This window comes from Salvelinus sp. IW2-2015, linkage group LG35 (genome assembly GCF_002910315.2).
Source record: "Salvelinus sp. IW2-2015 linkage group LG35, ASM291031v2, whole genome shotgun sequence".
In the NCBI taxonomy this organism is placed as follows: Eukaryota; Metazoa; Chordata; class Actinopteri; order Salmoniformes; family Salmonidae; genus Salvelinus; species Salvelinus sp. IW2-2015.
In genome coordinates this window covers 13866951-13887803 of record NC_036874.1, presented here as the reverse complement: position 1 = coordinate 13887803, position 20853 = coordinate 13866951, and the positions used below count along the sequence as shown (strand labels likewise).

The following is a 20853-nucleotide window of genomic DNA, read 5'->3' as shown; positions in this document are numbered from 1 at the left end:
CATGAAGGTCAGTTAATACGGAAAATTTTCTTGAAGTTTCTTTAAGTGCAGTATCAAAATCCATCAAGTGCGATGATGAAACTTGCTCTCATGTGGACCGCCACAGGAACGGAAGACCCAGAGTTACCTCTGCTGCAGAGGATAAGTTCATTAGAGTTATCAGCCTCAGAAATTGCAGCCCAAATAAATTCTTCACAGAGTTCAAGTAACAGACACATCTCAACATCAACTGTTCAGAGGAGACTGCGTGAACCAGGCCTTCATGGTCGAATTGCTGCAAAGAAACCACTACTAAAGGACACCAATAAGAAGAAGAGACTTGCTTGGGCCAAGAAACACCAGCAATGGACATTAGACCGCTCGAAATGTGTCCTTTGGTCTGGAGTCCAAATTAGAGATTTTTGGTTCCAACCAGTGTGTCTTTGTGGGATGCGGTGTGGGTGTACGGATGATCTCAGCATGGGTATTTCCCACCGGAAAGCATGGAGGAAGAGGTGTTATGGTTTGGGGGTGTTTGCTAGTGACACTGTCTGGGATTTATTTACAATTCAAAGGCACACTAAACCAGCATGGCTACCACAGCATTCTGCAGCRATAAACCATCCCATCTGGTTTGTGCTTAGTGGAACAATCATTTGGTTTTCAACAGGACAATGTTGAAAACTGTGTACGGGCTATTTTACCAAGAAAGAGAGAGATGAAGTGCTGAATCAGATGACCTGGCCTSCACAATCCCCAGACCTCAACCAAATGGGGATGATTTGGGATGAGTTGGACTGCAGAGTGAAGGAAAAGCAGCCAACAAGTGCTCAGCATATGCRGGAACTCCTTCAAGACTGTTGGAAAAGCAATCCAGTTGAAGCTGGTTGAGAGAATGCCAAGAGTGTGCAAAGCTGTCATCAAGGCAAATAAAATAAAATACAATTTTATTGGTCACATACACATGGTTAGCAGATGTTAATGCGAATGTAGCGAAATGCTTGTGCTTCTAGTTCCAACCGTGCAGTAATATCGCAAAGGGTGGCTATTTAAAGAATCTCAAAATAAAATATATTTGTATTTGTTTAACACTTTTTTGGTTACTACATGATTCTATATGTGTTATTTCATAGTTTTGATGTCTTCACTATTATTCTACAATGTAGAAAATAGTGAAAATAAAGAAAAACCCTTGAATGTGAGTAGGTGTTCTAAGACTTTTGACCGGTAGTTTCTATTATTCAATCAGTGTTCACTGTTTATTAGATGATTCACAGCACACGTAATAAACCACACGTTTTAYGTCAAGCAAGTTTATTTAAATAGCCAAGGACTGCCCCCTGCCTGCTACCATTCCAGGTTCACAACTTTTTGCTCCTCCTGATGAGTGACGTAGAGCCCACTGTCAGCGTCTGAAATGTGGGAGGTAGTGAATGTGGGAAGTGTTTAGTTACTGTGGTCAGGTCACTATTATACAAATAAAACCACACAAGGTAGAAATAGCCAGCTTGTTTGACCTGTGCCCCATATGTCACAACTGTATATGCTTATATTTGACACACTGTACTGACAGATGTGTAGTGTGTTATTTTTCAGTGTTACCAACATTAGGTCAAATTACCTCAACCATCTCTCCTCCTTTGAGCTCCTGGATGTGTGTGAATTTCTCTGTGTTGCACATCAGCTTCCCTCCCTCCAGTCTGACAATGCACTGTAGGGGCCAGAGAAGAGAGAGGTGATCAGTMATGTGTAGCAATAACGAGTGAGGACAGATGAGCTAAGAAACTTGGAAGACTGAACAAGACGTACACCAACTGCAGATACAAGACGATCGTCTTGACCCCCCTCCCTCATAAGACAGAACATCCATAAGACAGAACTTTAAACTACCAAGCATTACTGGACTTCAATTCAAAGATGAAACCTGTCGATTTAACAATATGTCAGTGAATCAATCAATGCTTTCATATGTATAGATTCACCACAGTCAGGTAAATTGGGATTGCTTACCTTGAGCTTCTTGCCATCCATGGTGGTGATGTCGGCCTCTTTGCCGATGGTGAAGGAGTTGGTGATGGACTTGCCAGGAGTTTTGGAGGTGATGACGAAGTCATTKCCGTTCTGCTGGATCTCAGTCACRGGCTTGATGTCTTTGGCCAGCTTGATAACATCTTCTGGGAGTGCTGATGGATGGACAGGAGGATGACTCATTAGCTTGGACCCATGGAGGYAAACCCTACCTTTTCATTTTGGGTCATAGTTGGGAATCTATAGTTGAATCTCTTGTATTTCCTTSATTCMTTACATCCTCTCTCCTTTTCAAAACTCATTAGATGAGAAGGTCAGAGGGGAGGTACCATTAATCTTCTAGCCTCCAATGAGTTTTGAGAAAGAGGACACGAGGAATCAAGCAAATACATTTCAGATTCATCCCTAAACAACCCTATACGTGCAATGTAATGAATCTTTAGGAAACTCACAGATGGCCCTGAGGAACTCCTCGTAGTTCTCCTGAGCATACACCTGCCACGTTCCACTGAAGGCCATGTCGTCTGTGTCTGTACCGGTCCGGTTTCTCCTCCTTCACCAAAATGGGCAATAAGAGCCTGAGACAGCTGTGCGAAGCTCAACACAAATGTAGAGACGGCACTGTGTCCCCCACAGCTACTTATATCAGCAGGTAGAAGGGGCTCCGCTCTGTGCCTCTGTGTCTAATCAGTAACACAGCCTCTGAAGTAATGTCCYMCATTGTTTGAACAACCCAGAGTTCACTTACATCTCTGTCTGGCATGACCCCAACTTCCAGTTGTCTTGGGATGGRGAAGAGTATGTTACGTCTGAGCKKTGCTATCGTATAGCCATAAAATATAGCCATWAAATGACATATGCATGGGTTTTACTCATCCCAATAGATTTTGCAACTTCTGACACGCAGATCTCAAGTTTGTTTCGGGGGATCACTTCTTGCAATACTGTCCTAAATGCCGACCTGGGTTAAATTGCTATATGAAATCATTTTGAATACTTTAGCTGGGCTTTATCGAGCGTGCAATGGAATACAATGCAATACAATGGAACCGCTAAAATCGTTGCAAAAGTGCAAACCAGACCATATGGCTCTCCGGGCAGGCTAAAGCAAACTCTGAAACTGTTTGAATAGTATTCGAACCCAGGTCTGATGTCCTGTGGAATCTTCCTAAAAACAACCTAGTCGACTGTTTAACCAGGCGATGGGTGAATGACACCTTGGACAAAAGCTCTTCTATCAGTTCAGAAGACATGTTGTAGCTACTCTTTGCATGCTTAATGGTTTCCCACACTTTCATGAGATGTCTCTAATAATCGTTGAATGACGAATCCTTCTGGCAGACATCTCAAACAGTGCAAACAATAACAACATCAGAAGCATGTTGAGGTGAATGAAACCGTGTCAAGCCACCAAGATCAAATGACTTTATTAGCAGCACACAAGCGATTGCAGAGACACATGATATGACAAATACTGTATGTGGAGAGCTAACAGGCTAATAGACCTACTTAAGCTGCAGGTGCAGACTCTGAATGAGTGAGATTACTGCCTCATTACACGGAGGTCAAAGCATAAATTAGGTTGACATAGAAAAATGCGCTTGACGTGTCGTGCACCTATGTAATCTGCTCCATGTGCATGACTAACATGACATATCTAGTGAAGTACAACAGGGGAGATAATTGGAATTCGGATCAAGTCTGCTGCTGTCAGGACATGAAATGAACATTTAACGTGCTCGCCTTGGCCAATGAATCCTACTTCAGAGCTTTCTAGTCTCTGCTCACAGGTCCTAAATTAAATTGCTCCAGAAAGAAAGGGGTGACATCATAAAATTGTTGCTGACACTCTTGGGATATTTATTGGTAGTATAATGACACAAGAATACAGGTTGTTGCAGTTTGCCTGGACCTCAAATTGACTGCATTCTCTCTTGCACATGTAACTTCTTAGTCATTGCTACATCCAAATGCCACAATACTGCTTCTTGTATTTCACTCCTCATTAACTCTAATTTAACCCCATGAAAACTAACTGGCTCAACCACCATACAAACACAACCCACTGGGCACACACTGGTCGAATCAACGTTGTTTCCATACCATGTGGAACCAGCGTGGAAAAGACATTGAATTGACGTCTGAGCCCAATTGGAATCCTCTCTTAGTGCAACAAAACCAACACTCCTTCCTTCCTTCCTTACATCTCCACTGCATCGGGCGGGGGCTTCTCGCCGTGCTTGTACACGCTCACGGTCACGTTGACCGTCTGAGTGCCGTACTGGTTGCGCACAAAGATGCTGTAGTTGCCCGTGTCCTCGCTAGTCACGTTGTTTACAGTCAGAGTGCTGCACTTATTCTCGTTGGCGATGTTGAACTGGCCCCCCGAGACGATGCCTTTGTCGTTCCTCAGCCAGAACATCTCTGGGGCAGGGTCACCATCAGTGAAGCAGGTCAGACATAGAGACTGAGGAGGAGAGGGAAATAAAGATGACATGATTCACAACAGTCAATGTAAATATGAACAATGACCAAATATCACTTATCACGGTTGACTTGGGCCGGTAAGGTTATTTAAAAAAAAAAAACGTATTGGAGAAGATGCTGATCTAAGATCAGTCCCCCCTGTCCATTTAATTGTATTCATTATGATCTAAAAGGCTAAACTGATCCTAGATCAGCTACTCGTTGGTCTAACAGTACAATCACAAAAAATGATAATGGGAGGAACACCACAACATTCTAGAAGACGACTGCTGAAAACTTTTCCTAGAGGAGCAGAAACCTGCACAGTGGTTAACGTTGAACTTGGCTAGTGAACTAGTGAACATGGTAACCACGTAATAGAACAGTATTATTTAGTAGTTAGCCTACTTTATTCTCCATGATAGCCACCACATCTGGTAGGCCCTTGGTCACCCTGGCCCGATCTAAAGCAACGAGAAGGACATGTACTCCCTTGTAATCATCCATAGGAAGCTCATTCAATCATTCCAGTGTACAGAAAATAAAATGATTAAGAAACAATGAAAGAGTAGGCTACTCACTTTTCTCAGCAACCGCCACTTGCCTTTGTAGCAAAGAGCAAGGGTAAAACTGGTAAATACATTTGCAAATGGTTTCATATCCATTACCATACTATATGTCAACTCATCAATATTGAATGTAGAACAGTTTTCTGTCTGTCCAATGTGAGAATAGTGATAGAAAATAGTACCTGCAATTGTTTGTGTTAGTGTTTACCACTGCAAGCCATGCTGGGCGCGCACCATCAAATATGGTACTGCACTTACTTCAACCTCTGGTGTTCCAACAGAGCATCAGCAAAGGCTTTTAAAGAGAGAAAGAGAGAGATAATTAAATATAGATCACTGAAATGTATGTAGGAAGAATGTAATATTCATTAACTGCCTGTCTTGGAAGATATAAATGTAGATCAAGATTGCAGACACATTTAATTATAATTGAGTAACAATAGTCAAATTCTGAAGTTTACATTCTAACTGTGAAGACATTGACATGAATCTGAAWCAGTAAAATCCCTGTATGAAACCTATTTATCTTAACTGCTTTGAGACAATACTGCTTTTTGAGTGAAGCAGACTGGTCAGACTAACCTTGTCCAGATAGGTCCAGTGAGCGTGTGTGCTTTTCTTGACCGTCAAACATCTCCAGAGTGTACTTCCCCTTATCGTTCTCCGTGGGCGCAAAGACCTCGACCCACAGCTTCTGCATACTGCTGCCAGGCTTACACCTCTCCAACTGGTCAATCCTACTCTCCCTGATACACAATGAAATAGAATATGATAATACAATTTAATAGAATAGAATATTGTTTTTCTAAAATCCCACAAAAGATACTTCCACACATGGCCATGACTATTTATGTCTGAGGGCTTTACTTGTTCAGTTCTAAGTTTGTTCGTAAAAGCCTTTACGTTTGGTCTTTTTCAAACTGGTGAGATGAGATGGATTTGGGATTAAAGGCTCAGACTGTCACACTAAGGAAGCTGTGGGGCGATGTGAAGAAAAACACAAATGCTAAAGCAACTCTTGAGTTTAAATCAGACAACAAACCATGTTGCTACAGCAGTGCCCAGTGAAAAATCAGTGAAAAATCACGATTTCGCATGTGTAGTTTCGTGTTATCACATGTTGAGTTACATGTTGTCACATGTTGTCACATTAACTTCACATAAGATCACATGTGATGACATGAAAACGTGTTTTTGGAACACTCCACCTGCGTTCACATGTGAAATTCATGTGTTTTTTTCCATGTTGGGTTGTCACCAGCTCTCGTAATGGAGAGGTACAGGATGTGCAGGCTCTTGCTCCAGACAGGCTCCAACACAGCTGATTCAACTAATCAGAAGTCTTAATGATTAGTCTATTAATTGAATCAGGTGTGTTAATGCTGGATTAGAACAAAAGCCTGCCTGCTCCGTAACTCTGTAGAACCAGGGTTAGTGGTTGGTGCGAACCATAAAAGCTGCCAGCAGGTGGCGCTAAAAGTCCAGTCCCTGTTCCCTGTAATATGCTCTGGTGTGATGTTTCCCTTAGATACAGATTTAGGATCAACTTCCCCTCCCCCAATCCCAACCTTAACAATTAGTGGGGAAAATGCTAAACTGACCCAAGCTCAGCGCCTAGGGGCAGCTTCACCCTACTCTGTATAGCATAGGCTGACTGTATAATGTAGACAAAGTGGAAACAGTAGGCCTGGAGCACAGCCCGTGTGGCAGGATAGAGTACAGAGGCCAGGCCAGGCAAGGGAACTCACTTGAAGTGCCAGCTGGTCTTCATGTAGCTGATATAGTACTTGAGAGAGCAGTAGAGCTTGAAGCCCATAGCAGTGCATTGAATCCTCACTGGGCCTGCAGACAGCGCTGTGTCACAGAGAGAGGAAAAAGTCAAACTCAGAGAGATGATACTCTGTGACAGAATGTCATTGTTGGGATATTGACAGTTGACAGGGCAGGCTGTCTAAACTGTAGTCTAGGTCCAATACATTTTGTATTTTGATTCTAACCTGTAGTCAGGATGTGGGTTTTGTCGTTGTTACTTAAGAAGTTAAAAAACGTCTTCAAGATTGGTGGGTCCCCTGCGGGACGGTTGAGCTAACGTAGGCTAATGCGATTAACATGAGGTTGTAAGTGACAAGAACGTTTCCCAGGACATAGACATATCTGATATTGTCAGAAAGCTTAAATTCTTGTTAATCTAACTGCACTGTCCAATTTATAGTAGCTATTACAGTGAAAGAATACCATGCTATTGTTTGAGGAGAGTGCACAGTTTTGAACATGAAAAGTTATTAATAAATAAATTAACAAATTAGGCACATTTGGGCAGTCTTGACACAAAATTCTGAACAGAAATGCAATGGTTCATTGGATCAGGCTAAAACTTTGCACATACACTGCTGCCATCTAGTGGCCAATATCTAAATTGCACCTGGGGTGGAATAATACATTATGGCCTTTCTCTTGCATTTCAAAGATGATGGTACAAAAAAATACAAAATAACGGTTGTTTTTTTTCTTTGTATTATCTTTTACCAGATCTAATGTGTTATATTCTCCTACATTCCTTTCACATTTACACAAACTTTAAAGTGTTTCCTTTCAAATGGTACCAAGAAAATGCATATCGTTGCTTCAGGTCCTGAGCTACAGGCAGTTAGATTTGGGTATGTCATTTTAGGCGAAAATTGAGAAAAAGGGGTCTGATCCTTCATCATTTAATGACTTTGTTGTTCTCATCCAAAAATTGTTCATAGAATGCTTGAGAAGTCACTCCTGCTTTGGTACTGAAATGTTGGCGTAATAGTATTAGGAAATCCATGCTGAACTTACCACACTGTTTGCTCAGGAGTTGGAGGAGCTTGTCATACTCTGTAAATAAAGACAGAATAATTATGTCTCCAGACATTGGGCTCTATTTATGTTATAAGGTCTGTGGAGGTGTGGTACATGGCAAATATACCACAGCTAAGGGTTGTTCTTATGCATGATACAACGCGTGAGTGTTCCCCTATTGGCCTCTGGTTCACCTCTGACCTCTGGGCTGGGTCCCTAAGCGCTGTGATTGGTCTACAGTGTTCCAGCCGGGGCCAACAAGAGTCAACAAAAGTGTCTCCCATCTGGCTGACCAAAGTCCATATAGTACATTCTATGAACGCCTGGATACAGCCATTAGCAGTGGTATCTTGGCCACAATCACCCGAGGTGCCTTATTGCTATTATAAACTGGTTACCAACGTAATTAGAACAGTAAGAAGTAGTTTGTCATACCCGTGATAAATGGTCTGATATTCTACGGCTTTCAGCCAATCAGCATTCAGGGCTCAAACCACCTAGTTTATAATGTTCATTAACCTCTATGCATAATACATGGAGGATAATATTACGTTATGTGCAGTCTCAGTTTCTGCATTTTCAGAATAATCACAATAATGCACTTTGAAATTGCCTCATAACAATGTAACTTGAGAGACAACCTACTAAAACATTTCACTGATATTTCGGCTAGACCGGGGCCCGTATTCACAAAGCTTCTCAGAGTACGAGTGCTGATCTAGGATCAGGTCCCCCTCAGTCCAAGTCATCATATTCGTTAGGATCTACGAAGCAAAACTGATTGCTTTACAAATATGGGCCCATGTCTATGGTTGTCCATGACAGTGCCATGATGTCTCACCTTCATCTAGTAACTCCAGTGTGGTGACATCCTGTCCTCTACCATCAGACGCCACGGCTTTGTAGTGTCCTGCCTCCTTCTTAGTCACCTGAGATTCACCAGAGAGAAAACAGTCAATCACTATGACACACACGCAGGCACGTCCGCACACACACAGGGTTTGAGAATACCCAAGACACGTTTGACTTTCTGTACACAGACAATCCTACCCACTGGGCACAGACGTCAATTCAACGTCCATTCCACATTGGTTCAACGTAATTTCATTGTAATGACGTGGAAACAACGTCGATTCAACCAGTGTGTGCCCGGTGGGTAATCATGCAATGATCTATAAACACTCATACTGTAGAGACACTCTGACACATTCTGTGTGTGTGTGATGATCACTGATCAAATCAAATGTTATTAGTCACATGCGCCGAATACAACAGCTGTAGACAAGAGTCAATGTGTGGGGGAACCAGTTAGTCGAGGTAATTGAGGTAATGTAGGTAGAGTTACTAAAGTGACTATGCATAGATAATAACAGAGAGCAGCAGCTGCGTAAAAGGAGGGACGGGGACGCAAATAGTCTGGCCATTTGATTAGATGTTCCGGAGTCTTATGGCTTGGGGGTAGAAGCTGTTTAGAAGCCTTTTGGACCTAGACTTGGCGCTCCGGTACCCCTTGCTGTGCGGTAGCTGAGAGAACAGTCTATGACTAGGCTGGCTGGAGTCTTTGACAATTTTTAGGGCCTTCCTCTGATACCGCCTCGTATAGAGGTCCTGGATGGCAGGAAGCGTGGCCCCAGTGATGTACTGGGCCGTTCACACTACCCTCTAGTGCCTTGCGGTCAGAGGCCGAGCAGTTGCCACACCAGGCAGTGATGCAACCTGTCAGGATGCTCTCGATGGTGCAGCTGTAGAACCTTTTGAGGATCGGAGGACCCATGCCAAATCTTTTCAGTCTCTTGAGGGGGAATAGGTTTTGTCGTGCCCGCTTCACGGTGTGCTTGGACCATGTTAGTTTGTTGGTGATGTGGACACCAAGGAACGTGAAGCTCTCAACCTGCTCCACTACAGCCCCGTCGATGAGAATGGGGGTGTGCTCGGTCCTCCTTTTCCTGTAGTCCACAATCATCTCCTTTGTCTTGATCACGTTGAGAGAGGGGTTGTTGTCCTGGCACCACACAGCCAGATCTCTAACCTCCTCCCAATAGGCTGTCTCGTCGTTGTCTGTGATCAGGCCTACCACTGTTGTGTCATCGGCAAACTTAATGATAGTGTTGGAGTCATGCCTAGCTGTGAAGTCATGAGTGAACAGGGAGTACAGGAGGGGACTGAGCATTAAATAATTCCTGCAAAACACTTTCAACATCAACAGAGCGGCAGCGTAGCCTAGTGGTTAAAGCGTTGGACTAGTAACCAAAAGGTTGCAAGGCTGTCATTGAAAATAAGAATTTGTTCTTAACTGACTTGCCTAGTTAAATAAAGGTAAAACAGTGAAGAGCTGACTCTGGGATACTGGCCTTCTAGGCAGAGTTGCAAAGAAAAAGCCATATCTCAGACTGGCCAATAAAAATAAAAGATTAAGATGGGTAAAAGAACACAGACACTGGACAGAGGAACTCTGCTTAGACAGCCAGCATCCCGGAGTTGCCTGTTGATGTTGAGACTGGTGTTTGCGGGTACTATTTAATGAAGCTGCCAGTTGAGGATTTGTGAGGTGTCTGTGTCTCAAACGAGACACTCTAATGTAATTGCTCAGTTGTGCATTGGGACTTTCTACTCTGGCTAGAGACAGTTTGTGCTGTTCTGTGAAGGGAGTAGTCAAATCAAAGTTTATTTGTCACGTGCGCCGAATACAACAGGTGTAGGTAGACCTCACAGTGAAATGCTTAATTACAGGCTCTAACCAACAGTGCAAAAAAGGTATTAGGTGAACAATAGGTAAGTAAAGAAATAAAAACAACAGTAAAAAGAGGCTATAACAGTAGCGAGGCTACATACAGGCACCGGTTAGTCGGGCTGATTGAGGTAGATCTCATACAGCGTTGTATGAGATCTTCAGTTTCTTGTCAATTTCTCACACGGAATAGCCTTCATTTCTCAGAACAAGAATAGACTGACGAGTTTCAGAAGAAGTTCTTTGTTTCTGGCCATTTTGAGCCTCTAATCGAACCCACAAATGCTGATGCTCCAGATACTCAACTAGTCTAAAGATGGCCAGTTTTATTGCTTCTTTAATCAATCAACAGTTTTCAGCTGTGCTAACATAATTACAAAAGGGTTTTCTAATGATCAATTAGCCTTTTAAAAGGATAAACTTGGACTAGCTAACACAACGTGCCATTGGAACACAGGGGGGATGGTTGCTGATAAAGGGTCTCTGTACACCTATGTAAACATTCCATTAAATATCAGCCGTTTACAGCTACAATAGTCATTTACAACATTAACAATGTCTACACTGTATTTCTGATCAATTTGATGTTATTTTAATAGAGAATTTTTTTGCTTTTTGTTCAAAAACAAGGACATTTCTAAGTGACCCCAAACTTTTGAATGGTAGTGTACATTACTATACTGCAAATATGAGGTGGTTGGTAGCTTAATAGTTAGAGAAGAGGATCTGTAGCCGGAAGGTCACCAGGTCAAATATCCAGTTGTGCGCTAAATAGTGGGGTTATGGGCCAGTTCCCTGGAACCAGATTCAGCCTAGTCCTGGATCCATTCACAATAGAGAATCTCCATTGAAAGTGTGTTTTAGTCCAGGATTAATTTTAATCTGGGTTCAGGAAACCAGCCCTATGAGGACTGGATCTGGTGTGTGTACCTGTTGCACAGTCATGGTGCTGACTCCAGTCTGCTGGTCATACACAGCTGGAGTCTCCACGCCGTCCTTGAACCACTTCAGAGTCGTATCCTTGCTTACGTTGGTCACCTGGACCCAGAATGACAGAGGATTGGAATGATACAGTAACACTGTGCACTGAATACATTCATAACAACACACATGCATATCAGAATACAGAATCCATGTGATTATTTCATAACAAACATAACATATTGGATATATATAAATTACCTTGCATTTGATTATAAACTCACAGTCCTCTGTCACGGTCCATGACAAAAACTCCAGAAAATGGGGTCCTTGAAAAACAGAGCGAATGATTAACTGCGCACACTGGACCAGAGATACAGCGGCTGTCTTTGCTGGCAATCAATCAATGAAACTCGCTATATTCTGGTGTGTCAGCATTATATATTATGTTCTAAAGTTATAGCTGCCTGTTTGACAGGAGTATTTTTCACAGAAATTAGATCTTTATCTACTGTTGGCAGTAATGGACTTTGGTCAGCCGGATGGGAGAAACTCTCTGAGAAGATCCGGCACCTCTCAGATTTGACTTTGTTGGTTCCTGGCACCTATTTTCCCGGATCCGGTACCTCTCGCGGCATTATTTATTAATTGTTCCACTGTTCGCACTGTAGACATTCTAATAAAAGCGATCAGCGTTAAATCAAGTTGCCTTCTCGTTATTTCTCCCGCCCTCCAAAAACACCATCATGTAAAAGCATGGTGATCCTTCTGTGTAATCATCCTATCCTGCCACACTGATTCCAGACCTGCTCTCTTATTTGTACATAGAGGTTATGGGGAGTGCCGGTGGGGTAAGTAACTGATCTTGACACAGGTCTTGGTAGTGGTGGTCAGCTGGTGAAGAGGTCCCTATGTAATCAAGTTACATAGCCTAGGCTGGTCGTCCCCCTACTGAATTTGAATCGTGCAAAGCCAAATAAAAAATGGAAAAGAAAAGGCAATCGAGTTTGACGACATTTTTTAAAGTCCAAAAATCCAGAAATATATGATGAATCGAACCCAGAACGAGCCAGAGAACAGTCGGTGCTGGAGGAGAGGAGTGAGGGGCAAACTGTTCCTGATGGCAATGCCTTAGCTAGCAGCGCTGCTAATCCCTCCAGTTCAGCATCACCACCGGCACCTCCACTTGCGGGAGGCCTACTAGCGAGTCAGACTCAGCGGGAGAGGGAGACGGGGAGCTGGGGGGAGGGGGGCAGTGCATCCACCAACGAAGTGCTCAGAGCAGGTGCAATTTGCAGTTCAAGAACAATCAAACATATAACCCCTGGCTTGTCATTTAGAATTAAAAGTTGGGCTGTACAACATGCAAAAAGGTAGGGCGCTTGGGTCTAGAAATCACTGGGAGGGATGAAAYTAGCAAAAGAGTGGGTGGGATGCCCTCAGAAAAAAAAGGTTTTGAACATGCCAAGGCACATTTGGCACATTTGGTGGCAGCAAGCCTTATAGACAATAGACAAGGCTAAAGAGGATACCCAGGTAATAGTTTTTAGGGCTCCCGAGTGGCGCAGCGGTCTAAGTCACTCCATCTCAGTGCTAGAGGCGTCACTACAGACCCTGGTCCACAACCGGCCGTGATTGGGAGTCCATAGGGCGATGCACAATTCGCCCAGCTTCGTGCGGGTTAGGCCGTCATTGTAAATAAGAATTTGTTCTTAACTGACTTGCCTAGTTAAATAAAAAATATAAATACTTAACACTCAAAATGAAGTAATAGACACTACAGCCAGAGTCTTCAGAAAATCCTTAAGAGGAAGCTAATTGTCCCAGCCACAGGCCCGCTCATGGCCTTGAGCAAGAAATTGACTCTTAGGGGTTCAATGGACTTGACATGGGGAGAGTCATTGTGGGAGGTTTTGAAAACTAAGGTAGGACATTTTTTTCCCTTTACACACTTGTTCGGTACTGTGAAGGTAATCTGAATATGTGCTTCATATTATCACACAGGAAGGCCTATATATTGTCATGTGTGTGTTCTGCTGTGGCGTACACTGATCTATCTTATTTGAAGTTATATTCCAATAGTGTGATATTTGTTCTACTGCTACATTTGATGTCTTGAAAATGACATGAAATGCTGGTCGTGTCAGCCCCACAGCTGAGTATGTGTGCACAATGCATAATGTGTTCTGCAGTGTCGTCTAAAAATGTTGCTCTACATTGACGTCTGGAAAATGAGGCTATACGAAATTCAGACTTGTGTAAGCCTCGCAGCTGTACTCAAGCATATGGGCATACTGCAGGGACGTCTAAAAGGCTTTGGAGAGTGCTGTCCTTTCCACCACCATAGACAGTAGGCTACTTGGCTGTTTACTCCGTCTGCTGCGCTGCCACTTTGTGTTTGACACTTTGACTCAATGTGTACCTCAGAGCCCCCCGGATACCCCCCCCCCCTGCACTCACTATGTGTTCCAGGACCTCCTGATTTACAAAATGAAGCACTGGATCCAGCCCAGAGGTCAGGGGTAAACTAGGGGCCAATAGGGGAACACTCACCTGACTTTCTCTTGTAGTCCATTCTGTTGGCTATGGACTGAGCCAGTGTCTGACAGAACTCTGCCAAAGACACAACCACAGGGTTACATCCCTACTAGCACACTGAGGATATGTAGTAACTACCAATAATAAGACAGTAACATTGGCTGCAATAACCACATCGATTGGAACAAATCTATATATCAAGCCGTGCCAAACATTTACTGCTCTTTAGAGTTCACAGCAATAGTAAGCTGCCCTTTTCACACTATTGTGCCGATCTGAAGCAAACTCAGCTCAGCACTTCCAGCAACTATGGTGGATGCGAAAACAGGCCAGCTCATCACAGCTTGGTTTAGCTCAGCTCGKTTCGGTAGTATGGACATCCCGGTAATGAGTTTGGGTGACCAGATGGACTCACTCTCGTCCACGAGCACCAGGGTGAACTGATTCTTGGCTCGGCCATCGCAGAGCTGAGCTGTGTAGGAGCCCTCGTCCTCCTTAGACAGCTGGTCAAACAGAATCTCTATCAGCCCACTGGCCTTGTCAAAGTTAATCTTATGGGCCTAGGGAGAGAGAAGAGAGAGGACACACACAAGCACATGAATGCACGTGTATGTACATACATGTGCACACACACGCAGGCACGCACGCCTCACAGAACCCACGTTTTTACAATAACTTCTACAAGTGTGACTTGCATGTTGATTTCAGCTAATCAAGGCAAGGGGCTAAAATGGGGGAAATGGTGTTTGGTTTATTCACAAAATCCTCATCTGTAGTCATTTAGTAATAAACCCTTAGCAGTGTTGACGTTCACGTGAACACACGTGCATGGATGCAATCATGCTGTTCCTTACCAAGTAACCACATGCAAGACACTGAGTCCAAAACATGCAAGTTGTGTAATATTAGTTTATTAATCCCATGGAAAATCCACATCTGTTGCAACAACGTCTGCCGACAGTAGTCTTTCAACCTGTGGTTATTGTTTTAGGTTGATTTGATAACAAATCAACATTGCTATCATATCGCTACGTACATTCTGGTGAAAATCTTTATGAAGGTGATTTGTGTTTAAATGAAATTGCAAGAATGATGGTGAGGGTAAAACAATTTTTATTGGGATTGTTTTGTGATTACTTTCTCTTTCTATACAGTCTATTGACCTCTTACTAATGCAAACTTGAACGGGAAAATATAAAACATTTTGCTATTTTGTGGCCCATCTACATTTCGTTGATTTATGGAGATTTTCACTGGAAATGAAATTGCATCCGGGAACAGATAACCATCTGCATATATTCAGAAATAAATGTGTGTATGCAAAATGCAGTCATCTGCATATACTTGCCCGGACCAGTCTATTTCTGTTTCAGCCAACCTGTCATCGTCTTCCTATTCATACATTACTGCACCATCGATTAAAGCAGGAACATTCTGACACCCAAGCTAGTTTTAGTATTCATTTGGGACACACACACTCTCCTGACAACTAGTAGGCACACGATTTAGTTCTGGGTTCTGAGATTAGAACATATAGCCTGCGTTTTGAAGTGTTCCTTACTGCAGTACTGGAGATCTCTCTGTCGTTGAGAATGAGGTGGAGCTCTGCAGCGTTGCTCAGGCTCTCAGTCTGCATCCAGAGACGCACGTTCCCTTTCTCTGACACCTCCACCTGCCACTTGGAGCGCAGGGCTATCACTGTAGGGGGAGAGAACAATGAATAGGGAATAAGTTATGGATTCAAGTTGGCCTCCAAGCTTCAGCAAACAAAATAATCTAGGAAGGGTGCTCAACAACAATGACAGGAATTGAAAAATAGGGCTTACCCAAGAAAACATCTGAGGGAATAGGTTGTTGAAATTGGGATGTTGAACAATATATTATAATGCCTGTTTCTATTTGAAAAGGAATACTATCAATTGTTTTAGCTCGATAGAGACTTGTATTATTACAGTAACTAAGTCTTACATGGGTGGCAGATGTGCCAGCCGAGCTCAGTCAGTCTGTCCAGATCTATGGGAAAAGAAAGAGAGGGAGAATTACAGGGAGCAGCAATCTTTTGCGCAGGTCTTCTTTAGCTTGGAGTATAAAGTACCTTCCGCAGTAAAGGTGAAACTGGAAGAGATGTTTGGGTTGTCACTCATCTCTGCTGTGTACAGGCCCAGGTCCTCTTTAGTGGCGTTTGTGAAGGTTAGGATGGACCTGGGGATGGACAGAAGGAAGGACAGTTAGCTAGAAGGACAGTGGGTTTAAAGGACAGACCAGGGGACTAAGTAGGCCTGAATGGGACCATAGTGCTCAGTGAAAAGGGAGTACATTTTGCATCGTAGTGTGAGGTGAGGAAGAATCTCCACTGAGTCTGACCCTTTGCTGACCTCTTAACATTAAACAAGTCTTTCATGGGTTACATGCCCTCTCTCAACTCTACAGGTCAATTTTTTCTTTCTCTGTAAAGACACACACACACACACATACAACATTGCAGTACCTATTGTTCTCCCACAGTACCCTGGCTCTCCCAGCTTCAATAGCCTCTTTGTAGTTCTTGCTCCAGACAAACGTGCTCTTCTCCGTAATTTCAGTGGCCTCAAAGGCCAGGAAGATGAAGCCATCATTGTCCACACCAATCTCTATGTCTCTGGTGCCTGATGGAGAAAGAACATGAATCAAAAATAATTCTGGTGATTTTGTTAATCAGGGACTTGTATTGCTAAAATCAAGCCTGGTCCCAGACATGTTTGTGCTCTTTTGCCAACTCCTATGGTCATTGTTACGCCAAACACAAACAGACCTTGAACCAGGCTAACTAAAACCCTAAAATGACTCACCTGGTTGGGTCTGGGCTCTGATAAGCTCAGAGGGCAGAGAAGGGATGCCCATTCCAGCCTTGTTGAAAGCACACACTCTGAAACGATAGGTCCGACCTGCCTGGAGGCCTGACACCTGGGAACACAATCACACCAAAATGAAATATTTGATCCATTTTATCAAAAACAAGAACATATTAACTCTATTTCAATGTATCTATATCCTTATTACATAAGCCAAGTGTATCAATCAATTCAATCAATTTTATTTTATATAGCCCTTCGTACATCAGCTAATATCTCGAAGTGCTGTACAGACACCCAGCCTAAAAACCCCCAAACAGCTAGTAATGCAGGTGTAGAAGCACGGTGGCTAGGAAAAACCCCTAGAAAGGCCAAAACCTAGGAAGAAACCTAGGAGGAACCAGGCTATGAGGGGTGGCCAGTCCTCTTCTGGCTGGGCCGGGTGGAGATTATAACAAACTATGCCAAGATGTTCAAAAATGTTCATAAGTGACAAGCATGGTCAAATAATAATCATGAATAAAAAAATTTTCAGTTGGCTTTTCATAGCCGATCATCAAGAGTTGAAAAACAACAGGTCTGGGACAGGTGGCGGTTCCATAACCGCAGGCAGAACAGCTGAAACTGGAATAGCAGCAAGGCCAGGCGGACTGGGGACAGCAAGGAGTCACCACGGGCGGCAGTCCCGACGCATGGTCCTAGGGCCCAGGTCYTCCGAGACCTGGGCCCTAGGATCTCACCAACCTCTAGGATCTCACCAACCTTCAAAAAGGTATCTGCAATTGGCTCTTCATTCACAGCAGTCCAGCTCTGTGATTGGTCGCCCTCGCTCAGCTCCACCAGGTACCCTGTGATTGGTCCTTGCTGTCCTTCGTAGAGAGGCAGTGCCCACAGGAGGACCAGAGAGTTATGCCTCACCTCCCTGCATTCCAGGTCATAAGGGCAGCCTGGGGGATGAGTGGGGTTAGAATAACACAAAGAGAGAAATATGGGAAAAAACACATTTGTTTATCTGTATCAAGCCATAGTCTTTCATTCTATACAGTACATGGATTGATAAGTGTCTACTGTGTTAGAAATATACCAACCAGACCTGGGTTCAAGTACTATTTGAAATCAGTGTTTGGTTCATCCTGATTGGAGTGCTAGGTGTGCACGGTCCGCACTTTTTGGGGATTTTCTATTGGTTACATTGCAACATGCATGCTGATTCAAGCACAGATAAAGTATTTGAAATGATTTAAAATCTAAAACAGGGAAAATATTGATATTTATCCGTGTTCTATAATCACCCATAAACAGCCAAGTTGTCCATGACAGAACAGGCCATCATAAAGAAACAAACAAATAACAATAATAACATTTAAAAAACAAGTAAAGTGATTTTGCTTAATCTACCCCTTCGTTCTAAGTGCCAGTGCACGGTAGTTAATTTGCTTAACGATTTTCAGTCGCATTTAAATTATTTACGACACGGGGAGAGCCGGCTGGATTCAGCTGGATTAATGGGCTGTGTGGGATAAATGGTGTGTGGCTCTCTCCATTTCCAATATGAATATCACAACAGGCAGCATTATATGAGAAAGACCATGGGGCCAACACAGCTGGCCACGGCTGTGTACTGAACTGCTCCATTACCGAATGGCAGAGTGAGTAGAGAGAGAGAGAAAGAGAGAGAGTGTGTGTGTTTTAGAGAGCAAACGTGTGAATGTGTGTGTGTTTTAGAGAGTAAACGTGTGTGTGTGTGTGCGTACTCTTTGCGTCCGTGTATGCGTAAGTGAGTGTGTGTATTTTCATGATGATTGCATCATCCTCACCTGGCTCAGGCATGGTCCACTCCTCACACAGGAAAGCCTCACTGGGCTCAGAGGGTTTACCAACACCAACCACGTTGGCAGCAAAAACACGGAACTGATAGTAATGTCCCCCATCCAGATTACAGACCTGTAAATAAGACAACACAAAATGAACACAGTTACTGTACAAATTACAACCAGGGTTGTGTTCATTAGGACACACCTTAGAAAAACATTTAAAAAACATTTTGCAACAGAAATGAACATTTCTTATTGGTCAAGTTTTCTGTTTGGTGCCTACTGAACAATACCCTGGTCATTGAGAAATCAAGGGTCAGCTAGCTTTGAGTTTCAGCACATCAGTTCCTGCATGGACAAACAGTTGACAAATCAAAAAAGGTACCTTTTAAAGATAATGCAACACAGTATCTGGATAACCTCGGGCATATTCGCAGAGATTCATCTTAAATCTGAGGTTGTGCTCTCTCATCCTAATTTAGCTTGCTTTCTCAACTCCACACATATGGACATGTCGGTGGAGTTGGGTTGCGACGACTGTGGAAGGAGTGTACCTCCAACTACATCGAGACGCTGTCAGTCGAGACGAGGAAACAGTCAGTGGTTGCATTTGATTAACGTTTTATTTAAAAATGATGGATTTCAGCAAATAAAGAATGGCACGGAGCTACAGAGGACAAACACAGGTACACTGTAAGGGTTTCCGTATTTACATTTTTAGAACTATCGATTGACAGCGACTCGATGTAGTCAGAGATACAGTCCGCACACTCTCGTCTCTACTCATCTCCATTGATGTGATGTACACTACTGGTCAAAGTTTTAGAACACCTACTCATTCAAGGGTTTTTATTTTATTTGTACTATTTTCTACATTGTAGAATAATAGTGAATATATCAAAACTATGAAATTACACATATGGAATCATGTAGTAACCAAAAAAGTATTAAACAAAGTAGCCACCCTTTGCCCTGATGATAGCTTTGCACACTCTTGGCATTCTCTCAACCAGCTTCAACTGGAATGCTTTTCCAATAGTCTTAAAGGAGTTCCCACATATGTTGAGCACTTGTTGGCTGCTTTTCCTTCATTCTGCAGTCCGACTCATCCCAAACCATCTCAATTTGGTTGAGGTCGGGGGATTGTGGAGGCCAGGTCATCTGATGCAGCACTCCATCACTCTCCTTCTTGGTAAATTAGCCCTTACACAACCTGGAGGTGTGTTAGGTCATTGTCCTGTTGAAAAACAAATGATAGTCCCACTAAGCACAAACCAGATGGGATGGCGTATCGCTACAGAATGCTGTGGTAGCCATGCTGGTTTAGTGTGCCTTTGAATTGTAAATAAATCACAGACAAGGTCACCAGCAAAGTCCCCCCCCCCCCCCCCACACTATAACACCTCCTCCTCCATGCTTTACGGTGGGAAATACACATGCGGAGATCATCCTTCACCCGCGTCTCACAAAGACACAGCGGTTGGAATAAAAAATCTCTAATTTAGACTCCAGACCAAAGGACAAATTTCCAGCGGTCTAATGTCCATTGCTCGTGTTTCTTTGCCCAAGCAAGTCCCTTCTTCTTATCGGTGTCCATTAGTAGTGGTTTCTTTGCAGCAATTCGACCATGAAGGCCTGGTTCACACGGTCTCCTCTGAACAGTTGATGTTGAGATGTGTCTGTTACTTGAACTCTGTGAAGCATTTATTTAGGCTGCAATTTCTGAGGCTGGTAACTCTAATTAACTTATCTTCTGCAGCAGAGGTAACTCTGGGTCTTCATTTCCTGTGACAGTCCTCATGAGAGACAGTTTCATCATAGCGCTGGATGGTTTTTGCGACTGCACTTGAAGAAACATTCAAAGTTCTTGACATTTTCCGTATTGACTGACCATCATGTCTTAAAGTAATGATGGACTGTCGTTTCTCTTTGCTTATTTGAGCTGTTCTTGCCATATTATGGATTTGGTCAAATTAGGGCTATCTTCTGTATACCCCCTTACCTTGTCACAACATAACTGATTGGCTCAAACGCATTAAGAAGGAAAGAAATTCCACAAATTAACTTTTAACAAGGCACACCTGTTAATTGAAATACATTCCAGGTGACTACCTGATGAAGCTGGTTGAGAGAATGCCAATATTGTGCAAAGC

The 20853-nt window shown here is 43.1% G+C and overlaps 2 protein-coding genes across 2 annotated transcripts in view; both read right to left on the bottom strand.

Annotated features, from left to right (window-relative positions):
- Positions 1-1276: 1276 nt before the first annotated feature.
- On the bottom strand, positions 1277-3175 carry LOC111959159 (fatty acid-binding protein, liver). The gene is made up of 4 exons (XM_023980632.2): positions 2460-3175; positions 1990-2162; positions 1601-1690; positions 1277-1391 (listed from the first exon to the last, which is right to left on the bottom strand). The coding sequence occupies exons 1-4, from the start codon at positions 2524-2526 to the stop codon at positions 1341-1343; spliced, it is 381 nt and encodes a 126-aa protein (XP_023836400.1). The 5' UTR covers positions 2527-3175; the 3' UTR covers positions 1277-1340.
- Positions 3176-3418: 243 nt separating this feature from the next.
- The window catches only part of myom3 (myomesin 3), a 72334-nt gene continuing 54899 nt past the window's right edge, over positions 3419-20853 (bottom strand). Inside the window, 19 exon segments of the mRNA XM_070437437.1 lie at positions 3419-4474; positions 4882-4937; positions 5055-5077; positions 5301-5337; positions 5625-5788; positions 6791-6896; positions 7866-7904; positions 8710-8797; positions 11527-11634; positions 11779-11846; positions 14071-14130; positions 14471-14615; positions 15617-15753; positions 16024-16068; positions 16151-16257; positions 16544-16700; positions 16884-16998; positions 17649-17833; positions 18704-18830. Of these exon segments, the coding sequence (XP_070293538.1) occupies positions 4208-4474; positions 4882-4937; positions 5055-5077; positions 5301-5337; positions 5625-5788; positions 6791-6896; positions 7866-7904; positions 8710-8797; positions 11527-11634; positions 11779-11846; positions 14071-14130; positions 14471-14615; positions 15617-15753; positions 16024-16068; positions 16151-16257; positions 16544-16700; positions 16884-16998; positions 17649-17833; positions 18704-18830 (2034 nt within the window). The 3' untranslated portion in view covers positions 3419-4207.